The following is a 14,829-nucleotide window of genomic DNA, read 5'->3' as shown; positions in this document are numbered from 1 at the left end:
GATCACACAGGAGAAGGGGAATTCATTATAACATTCCCCTTTGGATATCATGGTGGGTATAATAATGGCTTCAATATAGCTGAAGCTATAAATTTTGCATCTCCACGTTGGGTGGAGTATGGGATAAAAGCTTCACTGTGTCATTGCCGTAAAGATTCAGTGAAGATTTGTATGGATACATTTATTAAACGTATATAATATTATTATTTGTCAAAAGGCAAAACTAATGTAGACTTGACCAATCTAAACATTAATTTTGTTTTTATAATGTTTTTCAGTATATTTTAATTCCGTATCATGAAATAAACCTTATATAAATAAACACGGAAGACATGGACTTGTATAGTATTAACTGTATACATGTTGGAAATCGAAATGCATTGTAAGATTACACTTACATTTTATTATTATTTTTTGTAATTATATATTATATATTTTATTTTATTCAAGGTATTCAATACCTCCAGAATATGGACACGAATTTGAATGATTGGCTAATCGCTTTTTTCCAACTAAACCGGCAAACTGCCCTGCTTTTCTCAGGCATAAAGTGACTATGATATCTCCTAATATTTTGGAACAAAATGCTATACCCTATAATAAAGTAAATAATTAAGAATTTATAATTATAAACTTTTTTATAAGTAGGTAATTGGGATTTTTTATGATCAATATTATTTTTTGTTATAGATCACACAGGAGAAAGGGGAATTCATTATAACATTCCCCTTTGGATATCATAGTGGCTTTAACTACAGATTTAACATGGCTGAAGCTATACATTTTGCATCTCCACGTTGGGTGGAGTATGGGATAAAAGCTTCACTGTGTCATTGCCGTAAAGATTCAGTGAAGATTTGTATGGATACATTTATTAAACGTATATAATATTATTATTTGTCAAAAGGCAAAACTAATGTAGATTTGACCAATTTAAACGTTAATTTCTTTTTTTATAATGTTTTTCAGTATATTTTAATTCCGTATCATGAAATAAACCTTATATAAATAAACACGGAAGACATGGACTTGTATAGTATTAACTGTATACATGTTGGAAATCGAAATGCATTGTAAGATTACACTTACATTTTATTATTATTTTTTGTAATTATATATTATATATTTTATTTTATTCAAGGTATTCAATACCTCCAGAATATGGACACGAATTTGAATGATTGGCTAATCGCTTTTTTCCAACTAAACCGGCAAACTGCCCTGCTTTTCTCAGGCATAAAGTGACTATGATATCTCCTAATATTTTGGAACAAAATGCTATACCCTATAATAAAGTAAATAATTAAGAATTTATAATTATAAACTTTTTTATAAGTAGGTAATTGGGATTTTTTATGATCAATATTATTTTTTGTTATAGATCACACAGGAGAAAGGGGAATTCATTATAACATTCCCCTTTGGATATCATAGTGGCTTTAACTACAGATTTAACATGGCTGAAGCTATACATTTTGCATCTCCACGTTGGGTGGAGTATGGGATAAAAGCTTCACTGTGTCATTGCCGTAAAGATTCAGTGAAGATTTGTATGGATACATTTATTAAACGTATATAATATTATTATTTGTCAAAAGGCAAAACTAATGTAGATTTGACCAATTTAAACGTTAATTTCTTTTTTTATAATGTTTTTCAGTATATTTTAATTCCGTATCATGAAATAAACCTTATATAAATAAACACGGAAGACATGGACTTGTATAGTATTAACTGTATACATGTTGGAAATCGAAATGCATTGTAAGATTACACTTACATTTTATTATTATTTTTTGTAATTATATATTATATATTTTATTTTATTCAAGGTATTCAATACCTCCAGAATATGGACACGAATTTGAATGATTGGCTAATCGCTTTTTTCCAACTAAACCGGCAAACTGCCCTGCTTTTCTCAGGCATAAAGTGACTATGATATCTCCTAATATTTTTGAACAAAATGCTATACCCTATAATAAAGTAAATAATTAAGAATTTATAATTATAAACTTTTTTATAAGTAGGTAATTGGGATTTTTTATGATCAATATTATTATTTGTTATAGATCACACAGGAGAAAGGGGAATTCATTATAACATTCCCCTTTGGATATCATAGTGGCTCTAACTACGGATTTAACATGGCTGAAGCTATACATTTTGCATCTCCACGTTGGGTGGAGTATGGGATAAAAGCTTCACTGTGTCATTGCCGTAAAGATTCAGTGAAGATTTGTATGGACACATTTATTAAACGTATATAATATTATTATTTGTCAAAAGGCAAAACTAATGTAGATTTGACCAATCTAAACATTAATTTTGTTTTTATAATGTTTTTCAGTATATTTTAATTCCGTATCATGAAATAAACATTATATAAATAAACACGGAAGACATGGACTTGTATAGTATTAACTGTATACATGTTGGAAATCGAAATGCATTGTAAGATTACACTTACATTTTATTATTATTTTTTGTAATTATATATTATATATTTTATTTTATTCAAGGTATTCAATACCTCCAGAATATGGACACGAATTTGAATGATTGGCTAATCGCTTTTTTCCAACTAAACCGGCAAACTGCCCTGCTTTTCTCAGGCATAAAGTGACTATGATATCTCCTAATATTTTGGAACAAAATGCTATACCCTATAATAAAGTAAATAATTAAGAATTTATAATTATAAACTTTTTTATAAGTAGGTAATTGGGATTTTTTATGATCAATATTATTTTTTGTTATAGATCACACAGGAGAAAGGGGAATTCTATTATAACATTCCCCTTTAAATATCATAGTGGCTTTAACTACGGATTTAACATGGCTGAAGCTATACATTTTGCATCTCCACGTTGGGTGGAGTATGGGATAAAAGCTTCACTGTGTCATTGCTGTAAAGATTCAGTGAAGATTTGTATGGATACATTTATTAAACGTATATAATATTATTATTTGTCAAAAGGCAAAACTAATGTAGATTTGACCAATTTAAACGTTAATTTCTTTTTTTATAATGTTTTTCAGTATATTTTAATTCCGTATCATGAAATAAACCTTATATAAATAAACACGGAAGACATGGAATTGTATAGTATTAACTGTATACATGTTGGAAATCGAAATGCATTGTAAGATTACACTTACATTTTATTATTATTTTTTGTAATTATATATTATATATTTTATTTTATTCAAGGTATTCAATACCTCCAGAATATGGACACGAATTTGAATGATTGGCTAATCGCTTTTTTCCAACTAAACCGGCAAACTGCCCTGCTTTTCTCAGGCATAAAGTGACTATGATATCTCCTAATATTTTGGAACAAAATGCTATACCCTATAATAAAGTAAATAATTAAGAATTTATAATTATAAACTTTTTTATAAGTAGGTAATTGGGATTTTTTATGATCAATATTATTTTTTGTTATAGATCACACAGGAGAAAGGGGAATTCATTATAACGTTCCCCTTTGGATATCATAGTGGCTTTAACTACGGATTTAACATGGCTGAAACTATACATTTTGCATCATCTCCACGTTGGGTGGAGTATGGGATAAAAGCTTCACTGTGTCATTGCCGTAAAGATTCAGTGAAGATTTGTATGGACACATTTATTAAACGTATATAATATTATTATTTGTCAAAAGGCAAAACTAATGTAGATTTGACCAATTTAAACGTTAATTTCTTTTTTTATAATGTTTTTCAGTATATTTTAATTCCGTATCATGAAATAAACCTTATATAAATAAACACGGAAGACATGGACTTGTATAGTATTAACTGTATACATGTTGGAAATCGAAATGCATTGTAAGATTACACTTACATTTTATTATTATTTTTTGTAATTATATATTATATATTTTATTTTATTCAAGGTATTCAATACCTCCAGAATATGGACACGAATTTGAATGATTGGCTAATCGCTTTTTTCCAACTAAACCGGCAAACTGCCCTGCTTTTCTCAGGCATAAAGTGACTATGATATCTCCTAATATTTTGGAACAAAATGCTATACCCTATAATAAAGTAAATAATTAAGAATTTATAATTATAAACTTTTTTATAAGTAGGTAATTGGGATTTTTTATGATCAATATTATTATTTGTTATAGATCACACAGGAGAAAGGGGAATTCATTATAACATTCCCCTTTGGATATCATAGTGGCTTTAACTACGGATTTAACATGGCTGAAGCTATACATTTTGCATCTCCACGTTGGGTGGAGTATGGGATAAAAGCTTCACTGTGTCATTGCCGTAAAGATTCAGTGAAGATTTGTATGGATACATTTATTAAACGTATATAATATTATTATTTGTCAAAAGGCAAAACTAATGTAGATTTGACCAATTTAAACGTTAATTTCTTTTTTTATAATGTTTTTCAGTATATTTTAATTCCGTATCATGAAATAAACCTTATATAAATAAACACGGAAGACATGGACTTGTATAGTATTAACTGTATACATGTTGGAAATCGAAATGCATTGTAAGATTACACTTACATTTTATTATTATTTTTTGTAATTATATATTATATATTTTATTTTATTCAAGGTATTCAATACCTCCAGAATATGGACACGAATTTGAATGATTGGCTAATCGCTTTTTTCCAACTAAACCGGCAAACTGCCCTGCTTTTCTCAGGCATAAAGTGACTATGATATCTCCTAATATTTTGGAACAAAATGCTATACCCTATAATAAAGTAAATAATTAAGAATTTATAATTATAAACTTTTTTATAAGTAGGTAATTGGGATTTTTTATGATCAATATTATTTTTTGTTATAGATCACACAGGAGAAAGGGGAATTCATTATAACATTCCCCTTTGGATATCATGGTGGGTATAATAATGGCTTCAATATAGCTGAAGCTATAAATTTTGCATCTCCACGTTGGGTGGAGTATGGGATAAAAGCTTCACTGTGTCATTGCCGTAAAGATTCAGTGAAGATTTGTATGGATACATTTATTAAACGTATATAATATTATTATTTGTCAAAAGGCAAAACTAATGTAGACTTGACCAATCTAAACATTAATTTTGTTTTTATAATGTTTTTCAGTATATTTTAATTCCGTATCATGAAATAAACCTTATATAAATAAACACGGAAGACATGGACTTGTATAGTATTAACTGTATACATGTTGGAAATCGAAATGCATTGTAAGATTACACTTACATTTTATTATTATTTTTTGTAATTATATATTATATATTTTATTTTATTCAAGGTATTCAATACCTCCAGAATATGGACACGAATTTGAATGATTGGCTAATCGCTTTTTTCCAACTAAACCGGCAAACTGCCCTGCTTTTCTCAGGCATAAAGTGACTATGATATCTCCTAATATTTTGGAACAAAATGCTATACCCTATAATAAAGTAAATAATTAAGAATTTATAATTATAAACTTTTTTATAAGTAGGTAATTGGGATTTTTTATGATCAATATTATTTTTTATATAGATCACACAGGAGAAAGGGGAATTCATTATAACGTTCCCCTTTGGATATCATAGTGGCTTTAACTACGGATTTAACATGGCTGAAACTATACATTTTGCATCATCTCCACGTTGGGTGGAGTATGGGATAAAAGCTTCACTGTGTCATTGCCGTAAAGATTCAGTGAAGATTTGTATGGACACATTTATTAAACGTATATAATATTATTATTTGTCAAAAGGCAAAACTAATGTAGACTTGACCAATCTAAACATTAATTTTGTTTTTATAATGTTTTTCAGTATATTTTAATTCCGTATCATGAAATAAACCTTATATAAATAAACACGGAAGACATGGACTTGTATAGTATTAACTGTATACATGTTGGAAATCGAAATGCATTGTAAGATTACACTTACATTTTATTATTATTTTTTGTAATTATATATTATATATTTTATTTTATTCAAGGTATTCAATACCTCCAGAATATGGACACGAATTTGAATGATTGGCTAATCGCTTTTTTCCAACTAAACCGGCAAACTGCCCTGCTTTTCTCAGGCATAAAGTGACTATGATATCTCCTAATATTTTTGAACAAAATGCTATACCCTATAATAAAGTAAATAATTAAGAATTTATAATTATAAACTTTTTTATAAGTAGGTAATTGGGATTTTTTATGATCAATATTATTATTTGTTATAGATCACACAGGAGAAAGGGGAATTCATTATAACGTTCCCCTTTGGATATCATAGTGGCTTTAACTACGGATTTAACATGGCTGAAACTATACATTTTGCATCTCCACGTGGGTGGAGTATGGGATAAAAGCTTCACTGTGTCATTGCCCGTAAAGATTCAGTGAAGATTTGTATGGATACATTTATTAAACGTATATAATATTATTATTTGTCAAAAGGCAAAACTAATGTAGATTTGACCAATTTAAACGTTAATTTCTTTTTTTATAATGTTTTTCAGTATATTTTAATTCCGTATCATGAAATAAACCTTATATAAATAAACACGGAAGACATGGACTTGTATAGTATTAACTGTATACATGTTGGAAATCGAAATGCATTGTAAGATTACACTTACATTTTATTATTATTTTTTGTAATTATATATTATATATTTTATTTTATTCAAGGTATTCAATACCTCCAGAATATGGACACGAATTTGAATTATTGGCTAATCGCTTTTTTCCAACTAAACCGGCAAACTGCCCTGCTTTTCTCAGGCATAAAGTGACTATGATATCTCCTAATATTTTGGAACAAAATGCTATACCCTATAATAAAGTAAATAATTAAGAATTTATAATTATAAACTTTTTTATAAGTAGGTAATTGGGATTTTTTATGATCAATATTATTTTTTGTTATAGATCACACAGGAGAAAGGGGAATTCATTATAACATTCCCCTTTGGATATCATGGTGGGTATAATAATGGCTTCAATATAGCTGAAGCTATAAATTTTGCATCTCCACGTTGGGTGGAGTATGGGATAAAAGCTTCACTGTGTCATTGCCGTAAAGATTCAGTGAAGATTTGTATGGATACATTTATTAAACGTATATAATATTATTATTTGTCAAAAGGCAAAACTAATGTAGACTTGACCAATCTAAACATTAATTTTGTTTTTATAATGTTTTTCAGTATATTTTAATTCCGTATCATGAAATAAACCTTATATAAATAAACACGGAAGACATGGACTTGTATAGTATTAACTGTATACATGTTGGAAATCGAAATGCATTGTAAGATTACACTTACATTTTATTATTATTTTTTGTAATTATATATTATATATTTTATTTTATTCAAGGTATTCAATACCTCCAGAATATGGACACGAATTTGAATGATTGGCTAATCGCTTTTTTCCAACTAAACCGGCAAACTGCCCTGCTTTTCTCAGGCATAAAGTGACTATGATATCTCCTAATATTTTGGAACAAAATGCTATACCCTATAATAAAGTAAATAATTAAGAATTTATAATTATAAACTTTTTTATAAGTAGGTAATTGGGATTTTTTATGATCAATATTATTTTTTGTTATAGATCACACAGGAGAAAGGGGAATTCATTATAACGTTCCCCTTTGGATATCATAGTGGCTTTAACTACAGATTTAACATGGCTGAAGCTATACATTTTGCATCTCCACGTTGGGTGGAGTATGGGATAAAAGCTTCACTGTGTCATTGCCGTAAAGATTCAGTGAAGATTTGTATGGATACATTTATTAAACGTATATAATATTATTATTTGTCAAAAGGCAAAACTAATGTAGATTTGACCAATTTAAACGTTAATTTCTTTTTTTATAATGTTTTTCAGTATATTTTAATTCCGTATCATGAAATAAACCTTATATAAATAAACACGGAAGACATGGACTTGTATAGTATTAACTGTATACATGTTGGAAATCGAAATGCATTGTAAGATTACACTTACATTTTATTATTATTTTTTGTAATTATATATTATATATTTTATTTTATTCAAGGTATTCAATACCTCCAGAATATGGACACGAATTTGAATTATTGGCTAATCGCTTTTTTCCAACTAAACCGGCAAACTGCCCTGCTTTTCTCAGGCATAAAGTGACTATGATATCTCCTAATATTTTGGAACAAAATGCTATACCCTATAATAAAGTAAATAATTAAGAATTTATAATTATAAACTTTTTTATAAGTAGGTAATTGGGATTTTTTATGATCAATATTATTTTTTGTTATAGATCACACAGGAGAAAGGGGAATTCATTATAACGTTCCCCTTTGGATATCATAGTGGCTTTAACTACGGATTTAACATGGCTGAAACTATACATTTTGCATCATCTCCACGTTGGGTGGAGTATGGGATAAAAGCTTCACTGTGTCATTGCCGTAAAGATTCAGTGAAGATTTGTATGGACACATTTATTAAACGTATATAATATTATTATTTGTCAAAAGGCAAAACTAATGTAGATTTGACCAATCTAAACATTAATTTTGTTTTTATAATGTTTTTCAGTATATTTTAATTCCGTATCATGAAATAAACCTTATATAAATAAACACGGAAGACATGGACTTGTATAGTATTAACTGTATACATGTTGGAAATCGAAATGCATTGTAAGATTACACTTACATTTTATTATTATTTTTTGTAATTATATATTATATATTTTATTTTATTCAAGGTATTCAATACCTCCAGAATATGGACACGAATTTGAATGATTGGCTAATCGCTTTTTTCCAACTAAACCGGCAAACTGCCCTGCTTTTCTCAGGCATAAAGTGACTATGATATCTCCTAATATTTTGGAACAAAATGCTATACCCTATAATAAAGTAAATAATTAAGAATTTATAATTATAAACTTTTTTATAAGTAGGTAATTGGGATTTTTTATGATCAATATTATTATTTGTTATAGATCACACAGGAGAAAGGGGAATTCATTATAACATTCCCCTTTGGATATCATAGTGGGTATAATAATGGCTTCAATATAGCTGAAGCTATAAATTTTGCATCTCCACGTTGGGTGGAGTATGGGATAAAAGCTTCACTGTGTCATTGCCGTAAAGATTCAGTGAAGATTTGTATGGATACATTTATTAAACGTATATAATATTATTATTTGTCAAAAGGCAAAACTAATGTAGATTTGACCAATTTAAACGTTAATTTCTTTTTTTATAATGTTTTTCAGTATATTTTAATTCCGTATCATGAAATAAACCTTATATAAATAAACACGGAAGACATGGACTTGTATAGTATTAACTGTATACATGTTGGAAATCGAAATGCATTGTAAGATTACACTTACATTTTATTATTATTTTTTGTAATTATATATTATATATTTTATTTTATTCAAGGTATTCAATACCTCCAGAATATGGACACGAATTTGAATGATTGGCTAATCGCTTTTTTCCAACTAAACCGGCAAACTGCCCTGCTTTTCTCAGGCATAAAGTGACTATGATATCTCCTAATATTTTGGAACAAAATGCTATACCCTATAATAAAGTAAATAATTAAGAATTTATAATTATAAACTTTTTTATAAGTAGGTAATTGGGATTTTTTATGATCAATATTATTTTTTGTTATAGATCACACAGGAGAAAGGGGAATTCATTATAACATTCCCCTTTGGATATCATGGTGGGTATAATAATGGCTTCAATATAGCTGAAGCTATAAATTTTGCATCTCCACGTTGGGTGGAGTATGGGATAAAAGCTTCACTGTGTCATTGCCGTAAAGATTCAGTGAAGATTTGTATGGATACATTTATTAAACGTATATAATATTATTATTTGTCAAAAGGCAAAACTAATGTAGACTTGACCAATCTAAACATTAATTTTGTTTTTATAATGTTTTTCAGTATATTTTAATTCCGTATCATGAAATAAACCTTATATAAATAAACTCGGAAGACATGGACTTGTATAGTATTAACTGTATACATGTTGGAAATCGAAATGCATTGTAAGATTACACTTACATTTTATTATTATTTTTTGTAATTATATATTATATATTTTATTTTATTCAAGGTATTCAATACCTCCAGAATATGGACACGAATTTGAATGATTGGCTAATCGCTTTTTTCCAACTAAACCGGCAAACTGCCCTGCTTTTCTCAGACATAAAGTGACTATGATATCTCCTAATATTTTGGAACAAAATGCTATACCCTATAATAAAGTAAATAATTAAGAATTTATAATTATAAACTTTTTTATAAGTAGGTAATTGGGATTTTTTATGATCAATATTATTTTTTGTTATAGATCACACAGGAGAAAGGGGAATTCATTATAACGTTCCCCTTTGGATATCATAGTGGCTTTAACTACGGATTTAACATGGCTGAAACTATACATTTTGCATCATCTCCACGTTGGGTGGAGTATGGGATAAAAGCTTCACTGTGTCATTGCCGTAAAGATTCAGTGAAGATTTGTATGGACACATTTATTAAACGTATATAATATTATTATTTGTCAAAAGGCAAAACTAATGTAGATTTGACCAATCTAAACATTAATTTTGTTTTTATAATGTTTTTCAGTATATTTTAATTACCGTATCATGAAATAAACCTTATATAAATAAACACGGAAGACATGGACTTGTATAGTATTAACTGTATACATGTTGGAAATCGAAATGCATTGTAACGATTACACTTACATTTTATTATTATTTTTTGTAATTATATATTATATATTTTATTTTATTCAAGGTATTCAATACCTCCAGAATATGGACACGAATTTGAATGATTGGCTAATCGCTTTTTTCCAACTAAACCGGCAAACTGCCCTGCTTTTCTCAGGCATAAAGTGACTATGATATCTCCTAATATTTTGGAACAAAATGCTATACCCTATAATAAAGTAAATAATTAAGAATTTATAATTATAAACTTTTTTATAAGTAGGTAATTGGGATTTTTTATGATCAATATTATTTTTTGTTATAGATCACACAGGAGAAAGGGGAATTCATTATAACGTTCCCCTTTGGATATCATAGTGGCTTTAACTACGGATTTAACATGGCTGAAGCTATACATTTTGCATCATCTCCACGTTGGGTGGAGTATGGGATAAAAGCTTCACTGTGTCATTGCCGTAAAGATTCAGTGAAGATTTGTATGGACACATTTATTAAACGTATATAATATTATTATTTGTCAAAAGGCAAAACTAATGTAGATTTGACCAATCTAAACATTAATTTTGTTTTTATAATGTTTTTCAGTATATTTTAATTCCGTATCATGAAATAAACATTATATAAATAAACACGGAAGACATGGACTTGTATAGTATTAACTGTATACATGTTGGAAACCGAAAAGCATTGTAAGATTACACTTACATTTTATTATTATTTTTTGTAATTATATATTATATATTTTATTTTATTCAAGGTATTCAATACCTCCTGAATATGGACACGAATTTGAATGATTGGCTAATCGCTTTTTTCCAACTAAACCGGTAAACTGCCCTGCTTTTCTCAGGCATATAGTGACTATGATATCTCTTAATATTTTGGAACAAAATGCTATACCCTATAATAAAGTAAATAATTAAGAATTAATAATTATAAACTTTTTTATAAGTAGGTAATTGGGATTTTTTATGATCAATATTATTTTTTGTTATAGATCACACAGGAGAAAGGGGAATTCATTATAACATTCCCCTTTGGATATCATAGTGGCTTTAACTACGGATTTAACATGGCTGAAGCTATACATTTTGCATCTCCACGTTGGGTGGAATATGGGATAAAAGCGTCACTGTGTCATTGCCGTAAAGATTCAGTGAAGATTTGTAGGGACACATTTATTAAACGTATATAATATTATTATTTGTCAAAAGGCAAAAATTAATGTAGATTTGACCAATTTAAACATTAATTTTGTTTTTTATAATGCTTTTCAGTATATTTTAATTCCGTATCATGAAATAAACCTTATATAAATAAACACGGAAGACATGGACTTGTATAGTATTAACTGTATACATGTTGGAAATCGAAAAGCATTGTAAGATTACACTTACATTTTATTATTATTTGTTGTAATTATATATTATATTTTTTATTTTATTCAAGGTATTCAATACCTCCAGAATATGGACACGAATTTGAATGATTGGCTAATCGCTTTTTTCCAACTAAACCGGCAAACTGCCCTGCTTTTCTCAGCATAAAGTGACTATGATATCTCCCAATATTTTGGAACAAAATGCTATACCCTATATAAAGTAAATAATTAAGAATTTATAATTATAAACTTTTTTATAAGTAGGTAATTGGGATTTTTTATGATCAATATTATTTTTTGTTATATATCACACAGGAGAAAGGGGAATCCATTATAACATTCCCCTTTGGATATCATGGTGGGTATAATAATGGCTTCAATATAGCTGAAGCTATAAATTTTGCATCTCCACGTTGGGTGGAGTATGGGATAAAAGCTTCACTGTGTCATTGCCGTAAAGATTCAGTGAAGATTTGTATGGATACATTTATTAAACGTATATAATATTATTATTTGTCAAAAGGCAAAACTGATGTAGACTTGACCAATCTAAACATTAATTTTGTTTTTATAATGTTTTTCAGTATATTTTAATTCCGTATCATGAAATAAACCTTATATAAATAAACTCGGAAGACATGGACTTGTATAGTATTAACTGTATACATGTTGGAAATCGAAATGCATTGTAAGATTACACTTACATTTTATTATTATTTTTTGTAATTATATATTATATATTTTATTTTATTCAAGGTATTCAATACCTCCAGAATATGGACACGAATTTGAATGATTGGCTAATCGCTTTTTTCCAACTAAACCGGCAAACTGCCCTGCTTTTCTCAGACATAAAGTGACTATGATATCTCCTAATATTTTGGAACAAAATGCTATACCCTATAATAAAGTAAATAATTAAGAATTTATAATTATAAACTTTTTTATAAGTAGGTAATTGGGATTTTTTATGATCAATATTATTTTTTGTTATAGATCACACAGGAGAAAGGGGAATTCATTATAACATTCCCCTTTGGATATCATAGTGGCTTTAACTACAGATTTAACATGGCTGAAGCTATACATTTTGCATCTCCACGTTGGGTGGAGTATGGGATAAAAGCTTCACTGTGTCATTGCCGTAAAGATTCAGTGAAGATTTGTATGGATACATTTATTAAACGTATATAATATTATTATTTGTCAAAAGGCAAAACTAATGTAGATTTGACCAATTTAAACGTTAATTTCTTTTTTTATAATGTTTTTCAGTATATTTTAATTCCGTATCATGAAATAAACCTTATATAAATAAACACGGAAGACATGGACTTGTATAGTATTAACTGTATACATGTTGGAAATCGAAATGCATTGTAAGATTACACTTACATTTTATTATTATTTTTTGTAATTATATATTATATATTTTATTTTATTCAAGGTATTCAATACCTCCAGAATATGGACACGAATTTGAATTATTGGCTAATCGCTTTTTTCCAACTAAACCGGCAAACTGCCCTGCTTTTCTCAGGCATAAAGTGACTATGATATCTCCTAATATTTTGGAACAAAATGCTATACCCTATAATAAAGTAAATAATTAAGAATTTATAATTATAAACTTTTTTATAAGTAGGTAATTGGGATTTTTTATGATCAATATTATTTTTTGTTATAGATCACACAGGAGAAAGGGGAATTCATTATAACATTCCCCTTTGGATATCATAGTGGCTTTAACTACAGATTTAACATGGCTGAAGCTATACATTTTGCATCTCCACGTTGGGTGGAGTATGGGATAAAAGCTTCACTGTGTCATTGCCGTAAAGATTCAGTGAAGATTTGTATGGATACATTTATTAAACGTATATAATATTATTATTTGTCAAAAGGCAAAACTAATGTAGATTTGACCAATTTAAACGTTAATTTCTTTTTTTATAATGTTTTTCAGTATATTTTAATTCCGTATCATGAAATAAACCTTATATAAATAAACACGGAAGACATGGACTTGTATAGTATTAACTGTATACATGTTGGAAATCGAAATGCATTGTAAGATTACACTTACATTTTATTATTATTTTTTGTAATTATATATTATATATTTTATTTTATTCAAGGTATTCAATACCTCCAGAATATGGACACGAATTTGAATTATTGGCTAATCGCTTTTTTCCAACTAAACCGGCAAACTGCCCTGCTTTCCTCAGGCATAAAGTGACTATGATATCTCCTAATATTTTGGAACAAAATGCTATACCCTATAATAAAGTAAATAATTAAGAATTTATAATTATAAACTTTTTTATAAGTAGGTAATTGGGATTTTTTATGATCAATATTATTTTTTGTTATAGATCACACAGGAGAAAGGGGAATTCATTATAACGTTCCCCTTTGGATATCATAGTGGCTTTAACTACGGATTTAACATGGCTGAAACTATACATTTTGCATCATCTCCACGTTGGGTGGAGTATGGGATAAAAGCTTCACTGTGTCATTGCCGTAAAGATTCAGTGAAGATTTGTATGGACACATTTATTAAACGTATATAATATTATTATTTGTCAAAAGGCAAAACTAATGTAGATTTGACCAATCTAAACATTAATTTTGTTTTTATATGTTTTTCAGTATATTTTAATTTCCGTATCATGAAATAAACC

General features: G+C 28.1%; 2 protein-coding genes and 3 long non-coding RNA genes across 9 annotated transcripts; all 5 read left to right on the top strand.

The window, feature by feature from the left end:
* The first annotated feature begins 29 nt into the window (after positions 1–29).
* LOC100570106 lies at positions 30–6,327 on the top strand. Of its 3 annotated transcripts, XR_001680344.2 has the most exons (25): positions 31–190; positions 279–382; positions 451–604; positions 691–880; positions 970–1,073; positions 1,142–1,295; positions 1,382–1,571; positions 1,661–1,764; positions 1,833–1,986; positions 2,073–2,262; positions 2,351–2,454; positions 2,523–2,676; positions 3,455–3,647; positions 3,737–3,840; positions 3,909–4,062; positions 4,149–4,338; positions 4,428–4,531; positions 4,600–4,753; positions 4,840–5,029; positions 5,118–5,221; positions 5,290–5,443; positions 5,529–5,721; positions 5,810–5,913; positions 5,982–6,135; positions 6,222–6,327. It is a non-coding gene; the product is annotated as an uncharacterized LOC100570106 (long non-coding RNA). The 3 variants fall into 3 exon arrangements; XR_001680346.2 differs by lacking the exons at positions 4,840–5,029; positions 5,118–5,221; positions 5,290–5,443 and having other exon boundaries at positions 30–190; XR_001680345.2 differs by lacking the exons at positions 5,529–5,721; positions 5,810–5,913; positions 5,982–6,135 and having other exon boundaries at positions 6,222–6,240.
* A 40-nt stretch (positions 6,328–6,367) lies between these two features.
* Positions 6,368–10,603, top strand: LOC100569025 (probable lysine-specific demethylase 4A). Of its 3 annotated transcripts, none has more exons than XM_029492805.1 (8): positions 7,369–7,516; positions 7,603–7,792; positions 7,882–7,985; positions 8,054–8,207; positions 8,294–8,486; positions 8,575–8,678; positions 8,747–8,900; positions 10,368–10,603. In XM_029492805.1, the coding sequence occupies exons 3-6, from the start codon at positions 7,936–7,938 to the stop codon at positions 8,595–8,597; spliced, it is 420 nt and encodes a 139-aa protein (XP_029348665.1). In that variant the 5' UTR covers positions 7,369–7,516; positions 7,603–7,792; positions 7,882–7,935; the 3' UTR covers positions 8,598–8,678; positions 8,747–8,900; positions 10,368–10,603. The 3 variants fall into 3 exon arrangements, with proteins under 3 accessions (XP_029348666.1, XP_029348665.1, XP_003248049.2); XM_003248001.4 differs by lacking the exon at positions 10,368–10,603 and adding an exon at positions 8,987–9,051; XM_029492806.1 differs by lacking the exons at positions 7,882–7,985; positions 8,054–8,207; positions 8,294–8,486; ... (1 more) ...; positions 8,747–8,900; positions 10,368–10,603 and adding exons at positions 6,368–6,411; positions 6,501–6,604; positions 6,673–6,826; positions 6,913–7,102; positions 7,191–7,294 and having other exon boundaries at positions 7,363–7,516.
* Positions 10,604–10,661: 58 nt separating this feature from the next.
* Positions 10,662–12,300, top strand: LOC103310756. Its single transcript, XR_511181.2, has 8 exons — positions 10,662–10,753; positions 10,823–10,976; positions 11,063–11,255; positions 11,344–11,447; positions 11,516–11,669; positions 11,756–11,945; positions 12,036–12,139; positions 12,208–12,300. It is a non-coding gene; the product is annotated as an uncharacterized LOC103310756 (long non-coding RNA).
* Positions 12,301–12,474: 174 nt separating this feature from the next.
* Positions 12,475–13,325, top strand: LOC115033406. The gene is made up of 4 exons (XR_003838731.1): positions 12,475–12,635; positions 12,724–12,827; positions 12,896–13,049; positions 13,136–13,325. It is a non-coding gene; the product is annotated as an uncharacterized LOC115033406 (long non-coding RNA).
* Positions 13,326–13,468: 143 nt separating this feature from the next.
* On the top strand, positions 13,469–14,758 carry LOC100568940 (lysine-specific demethylase 4E-like). Its single transcript, XM_029485517.1, has 5 exons — positions 13,469–13,518; positions 13,587–13,740; positions 13,827–13,942; positions 14,278–14,431; positions 14,518–14,758. The coding sequence occupies exons 1-5, from the start codon at positions 13,469–13,471 to the stop codon at positions 14,716–14,718; spliced, it is 675 nt and encodes a 224-aa protein (XP_029341377.1). The 3' UTR covers positions 14,719–14,758.
* The last annotated feature ends 71 nt before the right edge of the window (positions 14,759–14,829 follow it).

This window comes from Acyrthosiphon pisum, chromosome X (assembly GCF_005508785.2).
Source record: "Acyrthosiphon pisum isolate AL4f chromosome X, pea_aphid_22Mar2018_4r6ur, whole genome shotgun sequence".
In the NCBI taxonomy this organism is placed as follows: Eukaryota; Metazoa; Arthropoda; class Insecta; order Hemiptera; family Aphididae; genus Acyrthosiphon; species Acyrthosiphon pisum.
The sequence above is the reverse complement of the archived record's forward strand: the minus strand, read 5'-3'. Positions and strand labels throughout refer to the sequence as shown.

What these genes read in the sequence shown, in the direction of transcription:
- LOC100568940 (XM_029485517.1), top strand. Translation starts at nt 13,469, where the DNA reads ATGGACTTGTATAGTATTAACTGTATACATGTTGGAAATCGAAATGCA. An exon ending in ATGCTATACCCTATAATAAA is followed by an intron (nt 13,741 to 13,826) that starts GTAAATAATTAA and finishes TTTTTGTTATAG; the next exon opens with ATCACACAGGAGAAAGGGGA. An exon ending in ATGCTATACCCTATAATAAA is followed by an intron (nt 14,432 to 14,517) that starts GTAAATAATTAA and finishes TTTTTGTTATAG; the next exon opens with ATCACACAGGAGAAAGGGGA.
- LOC100569025 (XM_029492805.1), top strand. Translation starts at nt 7,936, where the DNA reads ATGGACTTGTATAGTATTAACTGTATACATGTTGGAAATCGAAATGCA. An exon ending in GTTGGAAATCGAAATGCATT is followed by an intron (nt 7,986 to 8,053) that starts GTAAGATTACAC and finishes ATTTTATTCAAG; the next exon opens with GTATTCAATACCTCCAGAAT. An exon ending in ATGCTATACCCTATAATAAA is followed by an intron (nt 8,208 to 8,293) that starts GTAAATAATTAA and finishes TTTTTGTTATAG; the next exon opens with ATCACACAGGAGAAAGGGGA.